The sequence below is a fragment of the Amblyomma maculatum genome, chromosome 1 (genome assembly GCF_055883805.1).
Source record: "Amblyomma maculatum isolate TAMU_Amacu chromosome 1, ASM5588380v1, whole genome shotgun sequence".
In the NCBI taxonomy this organism is placed as follows: domain Eukaryota; kingdom Metazoa; phylum Arthropoda; class Arachnida; order Ixodida; family Ixodidae; genus Amblyomma; species Amblyomma maculatum.
Window position 1 is genome coordinate 97,923,256 of NC_139344.1, and position 13,803 is coordinate 97,937,058.

The 13,803-nt window shown below is 46.0% G+C and overlaps 1 protein-coding gene across 1 annotated transcript in view; it reads left to right on the plus strand.

The window, feature by feature from the left end:
• Positions 1–10,378: 10,378 nt before the first annotated feature.
• Positions 10,379–13,803, plus strand: part of LOC146203278 (lysosomal aspartic protease-like) — a 40,232-nt gene continuing 36,807 nt past the window's right edge. The window contains exon 1 of the mRNA XM_084602988.1: positions 10,379–11,036. Coding sequence (XP_084459114.1) covers positions 10,379–11,036 — 658 coding nt within the window. The remainder of the gene's footprint in view (positions 11,037–13,803) is intronic.

Here is a 13,803-nt window from a genome sequence, read left to right on the forward strand (position 1 = left end):
CAGGAAGTCTAATGTGTCTACTCTATATAGGCACCTCCCTCCCATTTCCTCCAGACTTTCGGCACCTTTTCAACAGTACTGAACGCTATCAGGTTATCAGGGGCCTGCTGCAGTGCAATTCAATCATTCCTTGCAAGAACATCTTTTATGGATACTGACAGGCTAAATCGTTCTCGCTGATAGCAAGGTGCAGTATGCTGCGTCATGGCGCTCATATAAAGCGCGACATTACCACTTACGCCTAGTAACTGCGTTCAGAAAAACTTAATGGGGGAGGTGGTAAGCTTATCCTACGGCTTTAAGAGTAGAACATGATAACGGTTACAGGTTCTGTTCTCTATACAACGTACTCAACGCTCACGTCACAACGACTTGCTTCTCTTCGTACACACGTCTCTTCATTTCACACAACGCCTTGTTTCTCGTTCTATTCCCTTTCCGTTCCGCACTAACCCTTAGGGGCCTCCACGGGCCCTGCAGAGGAAGCCTTTCACTCCTCTCTCAGTGACGAGTGCACAGGTGTCTGAGGGCTCTACCGAGTATTGAGATTGTTACTGTGCCTTTTATTACCTAAAATGTAATTTTAATTTATTTGCAGCGTCTATGGGTGACCATACGGCGGGCTTTGTTGGTCTTAAAAAAGACGATGACATGACAGATCATAGCGCCTTTCGCGTTGTGATCCATGTTTGCCTTTCTCGCGTATTATCTAAATCCTTGTTTGCATACCGTAATTACTCATGAATGCATGAGTGCGCGTTTCTAAAATAATGCTTTAGATCAAAGACCAAATCGCAATTCACTAGGTTCACATTTATCCAGCTAAAACTAACGATAAATTGCGGCCTAGGACCGAGTGCCCGTCTCGCAAATACGAGGTCCTGGGTTCGCGTCCTCCCCAGTTCAACTCAACCTATTTCTTCTAAGGCGAAGGCCTTTCTGGGCTCATGAATCGAAATCCCATGCGCGAAAGTTGTGCGAGAGTTGTGCGCGGGATCTGTGCGTCGGATCTATGCACTGATGTGTCAGTTGTCAATAACCCTGATGACGTCATCAGAAAAATAAATATCCTGTCTCCGCCGCGAATCGAACCTCCATCCCTTGGACCCCCACCGAGCGCTTTGACCAACTGCGCTCCGCCCGGGATCGTTGAGACGCACATCATAATTCTCCTTGTCTACCGTGAGGATGAGAGTAGCGCTGATAATGACGTGACAATTAGTGATAATGACAATGATGGCAGTAGCAATGATAATGACGGTGCATTTAGTTGATAATGAGAGCAAACTTGATGCACAGTGTGCAACAGCAACGCTCCGGCTTTCTCATTCCTGCAGTGTAGATTCCACAGTGCTCTCGGATTTTTTTTTATTTCAGCTGAGCTATACGTTTATTTGTTAGCTATAAATTTTAGCGCTAGTCAGGGCATCATCTGGTCCATTCCTTTTCTCTCAGGGCCATCGGCACTGACACCGACGATGACGACGCCGGGTCTTCTGCGACACGGGGTACTTACCGCCATCTTATTAGTACCTATTGTCTAACGTGTTGTTTTATTGTGTCGCTTCGCGGTTCTTTTCAGTGCTTCATATATGCGACAAATCGAATGTCCATTGTAGTGTTGCAGTGCGCATGTTTGCATTTTTTGTGTGTTTCTGATGTTTTGAATTTTGTATAACGGCCCCATTAGTTCGCCCACTCCTGTAAGAGCCTAGCAAGGCTTGGTATGCTTAAATAAATAAATAAAATAAAAACCTTACACTTCCGCGCAGTAAACAATGTCAAGTTTTCGCTGAATGGGATGGTAATTTAAGCGCTGGACAGATTATCGCAGCCTGTCCCCAAACGTGCGTAGAGTAGGGATCGTGTTATTGTCGTTGAAGCTTTTGAGTAGAGAAAACCTGGCGAGCATACTATCTGTTCACCCTGGAAACCACGAATTTGTTGTCTCGCGTAATAGACAAGCCCGCGGAGTACTCGCAGAACAACCACGTCGCGCAGATGCTCTACCAGAGAGCCTACATTCAGCCCTTCAAACCTCTGACAGATAGTTCGGATTGCTGGCCAGGTTCAGTAAAATGCGCGATTCAGTGAGTTTCGGTGAATACTAACTTAGTGGACACAATTTACACATTAGTGACAAAGTTCATACGCAGTGCAGCCTAATATGATGACTCATCATTTTCCAGTTTGGCCAGGACTATGCCCCCCAAAAAAACTTTTGTTAACTGATCTTTGCTGGATTTTTATAACTGCGTTGACAACGTGTACCACTGCGTCTATCTCTACTGAGTACGGACCTAACCAGGTCACGCATTACGTACAAATAAGAAGTCCATAGAAACGAAAGGGGTGAGCAGTTTGACTGCACCAGCGACAAACTAAACAGCGTTGTACGTGTTACAAAACGTTGACCACAACACTACCATACGAAAAATAAGGGGAAGCGTTAACAGTTTTCGATGTCAGGATTGATTTGATATCTAGAGTGTGAAAGAATAGGAAATACTGAGTGTGAGACCTGAGCTCCTATTCTTCTCTTCGACAATGCAGGAGGTAGGACATGAACGTGAACCAAACACGAGAGAACTGGATTTCGCATGAGTAAGCTACGGTTTATCCACGATTCCTCATCTTTACACTCTATAAGCACCATACACACTCAGGGCAATCAAATGTCTTTTCGGTAAAGCGGGACCATGATTGAAAAGTTTGGCAAAATGGAGTTTAGTTAGGTTTATGCTGTCTTAGGTTCTGGGATCTATGTGTAGTTCGAAGGTTTGGTCTGTCGTGCCTTGCCTGACGATAAGGGCAATATCCTCCTTGCCACACTCAACACATGTGCGATCAATATTTTTCTCGTTTCTACTCACATGAAAATTCGAAATTATCTGGAGCCACCGCGGCAGGGATACTAAACTCTTCGATCCGCCCTGATCGAAAGTTTTATTCTCTGAAGTAGGGAGACTGGACCATTAGCAACTAGAAAATGAATAAAGAAGCCTCCTTTAAGAACAACGATTTACTGAAGCGAAAAACGAAAGTACCGCTTTTGATGGGCCGAGGCCGCTCTGTAGCTCAATACTTGCTTGTCACGCCACGTAGCGCGAAATAATTATTGCAGTTTAGGAGCTTACTGTTCCGTGCAAGTTGAAATCATTCGTTATGCTACGCAATGATTTTTCGGCACCTAATCACCCGTTAGAAACCATTTAAAAAATCACGTAATTGAACTCGGTTGATATTTTTTTTCTTCAATGACGCTGCAGTAAGCGCTTTATGATGCATTTTGCTTAGGCACAGGGTTGGGCTGCGATGTTTACGGCCAGTTTATAAACTCGCTGCATATTCGAGAAGTGGTAGCCTGCTGATAATATGTCGCGAGGTGCAGCTTACATTATGCATTAAAAAAAAATCAAGAATATTGACATGGCGTGGTCATGAATCGTTTGTACCAAAAATTACCCAGTCAATGGGGTTTGTTTTGTGGCCGTGGTGTCGAGCACTTATTGCACCTTTTAAGCTCTACGCGTGTGTAACGCAAATGAGAACACTTAGCCACACCTTTAGACACCTATTGCTGTCTTCAGGGCACCGTAATGAAGCCATACACTACGTGGCTGAGAAGCAAACCACGTTGCTTGGTTATTTTTATCGAAGACGGTACATATTTTTTCCCGCTAACTTGCGATAAGGCATGCTATGAAAGTCATGTAAGAAGCCGTTTTCTGCCTGAAACTGGAGAAGGCTTTCGCTTTTAGTGCTGTCTGTTTCCCACTTGAAGAAATCCTTCTCCCTCGTCACCGACAGTCCCACTTCCTGGAGAATGCGTGTTCTTAACGACCTCGTCCCGGCACAAGTCCACAGAAGGTGTGGAACATCCACCTCTGCAGCCGGTGTTGAATATTTCGAGCAGATGGTCGGTCCTATATCTTGGAAGTCCCACCGACACTTGACTGACAGGGTAAAGGCCACCCCAGCCCTTAGCCCTCTAAGGGATACCTCCTCCAGTCTACTTAAGTTATTCATGGGGCGGGGGGATGGGGGGGGGGTAAGTACACGACGGGATGGGGGCACGTTTACTTTTCTGCAAAGAGGATGTTAGGATGGGGACAATGGAGCGGGCATCAAAAGGTAGCTAGTGGGGGGTGCATTAGTGTTTGGTATGTGGTGTATGAGGTTGTCAACTTTTCTCTGCTCAGCGTTCTCAGCAATATCTTGTGTCCAGTGTATCTGGAAGTGTAATTAAGTGCATGGATTTCCTGGGTTACACATAGTGTCTTTGTCACTCTTTTCAGTTGCTAAGCAGTCTGTATAGATGTGGGCTTCTGTTATGGACTCCATTTTAAGGCGAAAGCCTTTATAGCCTCATTGTTGTCGTCAGCAAGTGTCACGCTTTTGCGGCGGTGGCTCTGTTTGGTCGAGACGAGATGACGTCATGGAGGACTAGACCAATCACAGAGCACCACCACAGTATGCGCGAATGCACGCATTATATCGCCATATGCCAATCAATAATGAATTACTAATTAATAACTAGTTAATTAATAATCACTTATTAGTGGTAGTTGCACAATAAATTTTTTATAATTGCTTAATTACTCAACACTGATTACTAATTAGTTCTTAGTGATTACTTCTTAATTACAAATTAATGTCGCGCACCCCAGACTACAGTATGAAAATATGTGCCTTATAAGGTGAGATGGCAGTCTATGCTTAATTACCAATTAATGACTATAATCAAATAATTACTTACTACTAATTAATAATAATTTGTTCATTTCTAATTAGTAATATATAATTAATGGCTAAATGAATGACTGATATTTGATGACAAATCAATTAACAATTACTAATTTCTGAGTGTTGCGTAATGAATTAATTATTAATTATTGCCGCCTTATGCGGCCATATGGCAAGCAATAAACAATTACTAATTAATGACTAAATAATTAATATCTAATTATATGGCAACTGTGAAATGACAAATTTATTAACACTTACAAATAAGTGACAATTGCGTAAGTAATTATAAATTAACATTTAGTGCCGCGTTAAACGGCCATATGGCTGTCAATAACCACTTACTAATTAATCACTAATGAACCAATGTCGATTTGAATAATTACTCATTAGTTAAATAATAATGACTAATGAGTCGCCGTTGCGCAATGACTAATTAAAGCCAATTAATGCCGCGCACCCGGTAAAATCGCGTAGCAGAATGCAGCACTCAGGCTTTCGCCTTTCATCACTTTAGTTGCCAAAGTGTCCTCGAGTTTTTTATTTATAGCCTTCATTACATTGCGGACTGCATAAAGTTTCATCACAAGTGGGCCCGGATGTTCTGTTTCCTATTCATTATGTACTTTGTTAAAAATAAAACAGCGTGAAACACGAGGACGAAAGAAGAGAATAACATGCACATTCTCTTCTTTCGTCTTCGTGTTTCGTGCCGTTTTATTTTTTAACTATGTGTCACCAACTCGCCCGCTTGGCTATTTTGTTACCTTATGTACCTCTGTCTCCTCGCGAAGGAAAGAAGCCAACAGTCGGCGAGGCCAAGGAAAGCATTGGGGGTGGTACTTTATGTCTTTTTTTATTTTTACTTGGATAATCACAGAAATTAGTAATGTAATCTGTTTAGGGGAAAGATAATTAAACACAAAGTTTCTTCTACTTTGTGTTTAATTATCTTCCCCCTAAACAGATTACATTACTAATTTCTGTGATTATCCAAGTAAAAATAAAAAAAAAAGACATAAAGTACCACCCCCAATGCTTTCCTTGGCCTCGCCGACTGTTGGCTTCTTTCCTTCATGTATTATAACGAGCACCCTCATTTCCCCTTAATTGATCTGTCTCCTCGCGTGAGTCGAGCAGGTAGGTGCTGTTCTGTCGCCATTTTCTATAATCGACGCGTCTGTATATGCAATACAGGTTCCTGGGAGTACATTAACCAGAGGGCGAGACACCGGCTTATCTTTACGACCTAGCTTAGTCGTTTTGTTTGTCGTAATGGTCGTGAACTCCCATGAAGGAGTTTCAGCCGTTGTCTGTGTTTCCTTGTCACCGAATTGGTCAAGGATGCCATAGGGATAACATGTTCGTTTCATATTTCTTGTTGCATCTCTCTGTTCAATGAGCTGTGTCAGTGTGTTGATCTGCGCATATTCCTGAAGAATAGGGATGAGGGCATGTTTCGGTAAGGGCAGTGATTGTGCGCATAGCGTTCCTATTTATCGTTGCTAACTCTGTCCACTGTCGCCTCGTGAGTCTTTGAAACTTGGCCTGCAGTATCCTGGACTGAAGCACCGATTTTACAAGATGTCTTGCCAGCTCCGTTCGGGCTCCTCCTCCCCTTGACGAAATACTTTTTTTGTCAAGTGCAAGGAAGTGGCAGCTGCTTTTTTCCTCCTATGGAGTCATTGTGTTCCTTTGCCGGATTTATGAATATCTAGGCCAAGAACTCTCAGCTCGTCCACCTCTTGTAATGCCGGATTTTCAATCTTTAGCGTAACTCTTTTCGCTGCCAAATGTTTTCGTCCATTATTATTTGCAACATGAATGTAGCTGCACTATTGGGATGACAGCTCCAGACCTACATCTCGTTCGTACTCATCTAGTGTATTTAGGGCCTCTTGCAAATAAGGATTTTGTGTCCCAAGGCGTTTATGAGTAGACCATATTGTGACATCATCTGCGTAAATAATGAACTGCACCTCCGGTATTTCAGCTAATTTCCACGCCAAAGGAATGAATGCGATATTAAAGAACAAAGGCGCTAAAACTGACCCTTGCGGCACGCCTCTGTTCGAGGTGTAGTTGCCTCGTATAAACGGGTCCCTGCTATAGTTTAGCTTGAGCAGTTTACAGACTGTGCTGTGGAGCTTATCGGGCGCTTCTGGCAGACAGAACGTGCAGAATAGAAGCGGAACGGTCCCTCGCATATTTTTGAAACACACAGCAGCAACGACGTCTCTAGAACTCGAATTGAGCGTCCAGACACTTCGTCGCCAGCGGGGAGCTGTATGCATACTTTGTACAAAGGGCAGTGTCTGAGATTTTCTGGGCAGCTCATGCCTTGCGCGCAGTATAAGGAGCCTGCAGAGTTTGACTCCCTTGACGACGCAGTGAGGAGTGTGCAGTGAAAGGCATTGCCTTTCGCTCAGAAAGCCTTTCCATCGGAAGCCGAAGCTCGAAGCAGCGATATGTATTATCGGCAGGAAATGTTTACGGGATGCGTGTTCCCGGGGAAAAAAAGTTTAGTTGGTTTCCCTTGCGATCCAGACTAGTAGAATTGTTACCGGGGGATAGAGCATGCATTTTGCTTCATACCTTTACACATTTCAGGCTACCGAATGGCTTGACTGTAACGGAATTTGCAGTCTTCCAGACATTCCCCGCAAGCATTTTCTGCAATAGTGCACTCGGCCAAGAAACAGTATCACGCAAATATCGAACAAATGGCTGTACAGCGCTCTTACCCGTTTCCCAAACTCGCTTTGTCATATGCCGCTGTAGTGTTGTTCGTCCCATACTCTCATGACTGTTATAGAACGGGCCAGGTTGCGTCGCACAGTCCGTGAAATGGTTTTTTATGCATGAGACTTCGTATCTGTGGCCTTGCAAATATTGGGTTTCCTTTAATATTCGTTGCAGACTGCCGCTGTAGAATGTGTTCGTGCAGATCGCTCCTGCGTGCAGCGGGCTACAAAGATGCATGATCAAACGAATCGTCCAGAAGTGAGGATGCAGACCGCCAATCAGAAGGGGCATGCTGTGCTTGTAGTGCTGAACATCGAAGCCCAATAGTACTTGTCATCATACTTTCTTGTGTGTCTTCTATGTACAACCTTAGCGGTATTCGCGTGGCCGTTTATTGCGTTCCCTACAATAAAATTTAACAACCGACTCCTTTCGCGCTTTGCTGACCTATAGGGCACTCACGTAAATCAGGTGGTAACTGTATTGCCTCGCGGTGATTGTGCGCTATTTTAATACCGTGGCATGCTTGCTGTTCATGTGAAGCTGCACATTTACAGTCCTTTCCTGGACATGCAAAATATTTGACATTAGTTTGAGGTGAAACTGCCCTAAAGGACATGTGCATAGCGCTATATTTAAACAAAAAAAGGGCATCAGTTGTTTTTACAGAACGTAATACGATCAGTATTCTATGCGTTACAACTACCGTCTTCTGCACCAAATAAACCTGTGAAATTACCGCTATCAAAACTACCTCAAAAGTACCGGAAAATAGTTTGGTGCGGCGCTGTCGAACAAATCATACATTTAAGTCATTAATGTACTTGATACCAATGATTTTATATAAACTAGATGAACAAAACCCGAATATGCCATGCTTACACATGCTAAATTCCTCGAACTTGAGCTAAATGCCTGTGGTTGTATGAATTTTCCTGTAATATGCGTCCTTTCGTATGTTCATTACTTATGTAATTTTTTTATTGAGTCGGTGTTATGTGCCGGTATGCGCTGTTCTCAGCTCAGAAAGCGGCTCTCTGGCCTCCTTTAAAGTGTCCTCGAGGAGTTTTGCTTGACGCAGCGCCAAAATTGTGGCAAATGCTGGAGGAAAACGTTTTATTTAATTGCAATTTACATTTACTATAGTTGCAGCGGTGGCGTAGCGTTAGAACATCCGCCTCGAATCCAAGAGGACCGGGGTTCAAATCCCGGTGCCGCGCGATTCTCCACTGGATTTAAAAAAAAAAGAAAAAAATCCGCGGGTCGATGGAATGGCATAAACAGGTTTGGGGTGCGATCTGATGCCGGTGAACACCTCCGGCAACGCATTCCCTCACCAGAACAGGAGTTCGCTACCCTGGTGCAGCAATTGGCCGCACCCTCCCTTGATAAGCTCCATAAAACCTCGGCCCTCAGTCACCAGCGGCTGCGGAACAACTGACCACGGCGGCGGTCAGACCTGTGACGCAGCAGGGGGTGCTAAGAATTCCTGGCTCCGCTGGACAGGCCGCCATTGGAAACTGACCCTGGCAACGTTTAACGCTAGAACCCTAGATAGTGAAGCTGGTTTAGCAGTGCTGTTAGAGGAACTAGAGGGTATGAAATGGGATATCATAGGGCTTAGTGAGGTTAGGAGGCCAAATGAGGCATATACTGCACTGAAGGATGGGCATGTATTGTGTTATCGAGGTTTACCAGAGAGGCGACAACTAGGAGTACGTCTCCTTGTCAATAAGCATATAGCGGGCATAATAGATGAATTCTATAGTATTAATGAGAGGGTGGCAGGCATCGTAATTAGTCTTAATAAGCGATATAAACTGAAAGTTGTACAGGCCTATGCACCTACATGTAGTTATGATGACCAGGCAGTCGAAAGCTTCTACGAAGATGTAGAATCGGCAATGCGAAACGTAAAGTACATGGGCGACTTCAATGCCAAGGTAGGAAAAAAGCAGGCAGGAGATCAGGCAGTAGGTGACTATGGCGTTGGCTCTAGGAATAGCAGGTGGGAGTTACTAGTTGAGTTTGCAGAGCGCAATAACTTACGAATCATGAATACCTTCTTCAGCAAACGGAAGAACTGGAAATGGACATGGAAAAGTGTTAACGGGGAAACTAAAAATGAAATTGGCTTCATAATGTGTTCAACCCCCGCCATTATGTAAGATGGAAAGGTAATCGGGAAAGTGCGATGCAGCGACCACAGGAGGGTGAGGTTCCGAATTGGCCTAAATCTGAAGAAGGAACGCAACAGATTAGTAAGTGTGATAACGTGATAACATGCCGAGGCCGATGTTCCGTGTTGCTGCCAAGTGCCGATAAGATCACCCAGTGTTATCACGTGATGTTCGACGCCCTTCCTACGTGACTAAATATGTGCCGTGTCTTGTACGCTTGTGGAAAATAAATGTTTGCCTCCGGATGCGACGCAGCCTGCTCGATCATTACAGTGGCGACGAGGATGGGATAACCCTGCGGGGGAAGGACGGACGTGGTTGGCGAGATGGCTTTCGGCAGTCGCGTGGGCGAGTTCAATCTCAACGGAAATTCTTCATGGGAAGAATACGTGGAGCGCATCGAGTTGTGCAGCGCAGCGAACAAGCTGAAGAGTGACGCCGACAAGAAGGCAGCTTTACTCAGCTGTTGTGGGGAGACAACGTACTCCTTGATAGCAACCCTCGTGAAACCTCAACGACGGCCAAATGTCGAGTACCAAGTCATCGTCGACGCCGTGAAGGACCACGTCAACCCGAAGCTGACGTGGAAACATTTTATTTGTGGAAAATAAATGTTTGCCTCCGGATGCGACGCAGCCTGCTCGATCATTACAGTGGCGACGAGGATGGGATAACCCTGCGGGGGAAGGACGGACGTGGTTGGCGAGATGGCTTTCGGCAGTCGCGTGGGCGAGTTCAATCTCAACGGAAATTCTTCATGGGAAGAATACGTGGAGCGCATCGAGTTGTGCTGCGCAGCGAACAAGCTGACGAGTGACGCCGACAAGAAGGCAGCTTTACTCAGCTGTTGTGGGGAGACAACGTACTCCTTGATAGCAACCCTCGTGAAACCTCAACGACGGCCAAATGTCGAGTACCAAGTCATCGTCGACGCCGTGAAGGACCACGTCAACCCGAAGCCTTCAGAGTTATATTCAAGGTACGGTTTTTCGAAGCGAGACCAGCACTACGATGAATCTGTAGCTGACTACGTTACATCCTTACGCAAGCTAGCTGAGAACTGCGGCTTTGGCGACAAACAGCTGCCCTTTGATGTAATGCTGCGTGACCGCCTGGTGTTCGGTTTGAGGGACAGCGTTGTGCAGCAGCGACTGTTGATAGAAAAAAACTTGACGTTCAAGAGTGCTTACGATCTTGCAGTGACCGCGCAAATAGCCACTAAAGAGCAACGCGTAATGAACCAGCATAAGCAGGAAGCTGTAGACGTGACAGCAAAAGTGAGCACGCCCCCTAAAAACGAGCAGGAGGAAGAGAACCGCGTCGGAGCGTCGAGTCATGTTCCGGACGAAAGGTGTTTCCGATATGGTGGGAAGCACAAAGCTTATCGCTGCAAGTTCAAAAACGCTATGTGTTTCAACTGCTCTAAAAAAGGGCATCTAGCCAAGGCGTGTCGAGGAAAAAAAATGCAAGTGCAGCATCAGCTGGAGGCTGCATCCACGCTGGCGCATACTGAGTACGACGCTTTACTGAGCATCAGTCAGGTAACGAACTGTCCCAAATTTGTTGTCACCGTCAGCATTGGTGGGCAGGACGTACAGATGGAAGTCGACTCCGGAGCAGCTAGGTCAATCATGAGCCGCAAGGAATACAAAAAACTGCAAGTCGCTAAAAATATCGACCCGGAAGTATCAGATGCTCAACTCGTCACCTGGACGGACATTGTCGGAAAAGCCAGGGTTCCCGTAGAATTCAAAGGGCTAATTTGCGAGCTGCCGCTACTGGTAGTGAGAAATGAGGGCAACACACTTCTAGGTCGTGACTGGTTCAAGGCTTTAAACATAGAGCTAACCGGTCTTCACACCTTGAGCAGCAGGCAAGAAGCTATCCTGTCGAGGTATGCAGATATTTTTAGCGAGTAATTTGCAGGCGCTACACTGCCGCCGATTCACATTGAGCTAAAGCAGGATGCCCAGCCAAAGTTCCTGAAATGTCGCAGCATTCCGTTCGCGTTTAAGGACGATGTGATAGCCGAGTTATACAGATTGGAGAGACAAGGAATTCTACAAGCAACGCAGTATTCAGAATGGGCTACCCCTGTAGTCGTTGTTCGAAAAAAGAAGGGTCGCTCCGAATCTGCGGTGACTACCGAAGCACAGTCAACCAAGCGTTGAGGAGCAACGGTTATCCTTTGCCTACGAGCAAAGAATTATTCGCAAAGTTGGGCAAAGGCCGTGTCTTTTCGAAGTTGGACTTGACGCAGGCGTACTAACAACTGGTAGTTGATGACTCTACAGCGCAGGTTCTCACGATAAACACCGTAAAAGGATTGTACAACGCGCGACGTTTGCCGTACGGCGTGTCGGTAGCTCCCGGTTTGTTCCAACGCGTAATGGACACAGTACTCGCGGGTCTACCGCAAGTAGCTGTATACCTGGACGACATTCTGGTGGCCAGCGAAACAGCCGAAGAGCACAGCCAAATGCTCGCCGAGGTCTGCGAACGAATTGCAAGAACGGGACTGCGGGTCCAGTCGGCAAAGTGCGAATTTTTCAAAGAGAGCCTGCAATTATTGGGCCACCGGATAGACTCGCGTGGTGTCTACCCATCGAAAGCTAAGGTAGAAGCCATTCATCACGTGCCTGTACCGAAAACCAAGAAAGAGCTGCAAGCATTTCTTGGTATGGTGAACTTTTATAATCGTTTCTTGAAAGGCCGCTCCGAGGCCGCAGAAGTTTTGTATCGTCTACTGGAGACTAACGTCGCGTGGGTGTGACGAGCAGAACACCAGGAAGCGTTCGAAAGCCTGAAGCAGCTTCTAACGTCCGATTCGCTGCTGGTGCCTTTTGATCCCAGCGCGCCTCTAGTTCTGTCATGCAATGCTTCACCGGTGGGAGTAGGAGCAGTCCTAGCGCACCAAGACCCTGAAGGACGAGATTCATCGCGTATGCGTCAAGAACGTTAACAAAGATCGAGCGGAATTATGCCCAGATAGATCGAGAGGCTTTAGCCATCGTTTTTGGCGTCCGGCATTTCCATCAGTATCTTTGTGGAAGGAAATTCTTTATTCTCACTGATCACAAACCGCTGCTCGGCATATTTCGACAAAAGAAGCAAATTCCAGTTGTATTGTCACCACGCATACTCCGTTGGACGTTGATGCTGTCGTCTTATGAATACCACCTTGACTATAGGAAAACGCAAGATCATGCCAATGCTGACTGATTAAGCAGATTACCAGCAAAGGAGGCGCGAGGTGAAACCAAGCCGCCGGGCGACGTTCTTCTGTTAGAAGCAATGTATCCCCCAGTGACTGCACAAGTGGCACTACCAGGGATGACCCTCAACTACTTCAAGTAAAGTCTTGGATTATCGACGGCTGGCCTGAGCACAAGGTGCCACCAGAATATTGTGCCTACCATGACAGGCGATATGAGCTATCGGTCGATCGCGACTGCATCCTTTTGGGAAACCGAGTAGTGCTGCCGGAACGACTGCGAAAGCGAATTCTTGGCATGCTACATGCAAATCATCCAGGCATTACGGTTATGAAAGCTCTCGCGGGGTCCTATGTTTGGTGGCCCAGAATTGACGCGCAAATCGAAGATTTCGTTCGGCACTGCAAACCTTGTCACGAGAACAGACAGTGATCCCAAGACACCTACACATTTCTGGACGAAACCCGAATGACCTTGGGGCAGGGTTCACATCGATTTTGCGGGGCCAGTCGAAGGCGTTTGTTTTCTTGTGGCAGTGGATGCGTTTTCGAACTGGGCTGAGATCGAGATAATGCCGTCTCTTCAATGCTCTTCAGTGATGGAAAAGTTGCGTAGAATTTTCGCATCGTACAGTCTACCAGATCTTATCGTGTCTGATAATGGGACTGCTTTCTCAAGCAAGGAATTTCGGGAATTTCTAAAGCTAAACGGCATCCAGGTTATGTACACAGCGCCGTATCATCCTTCGAGCAATGGAAAAGCAGAAAGGATGGTTCGCGAGCTCAAGTGTGCACTCAGGAAGCAGAGACAAGGCACAGTGGCCTGTAAAGTTTCTCGCTTCTTGTTCAAGCAGCACTCTACCCCTCATGCTGAGACCGGAAAGGCACCAGCAGAGCTCATGTTGGGACGGAATTTCC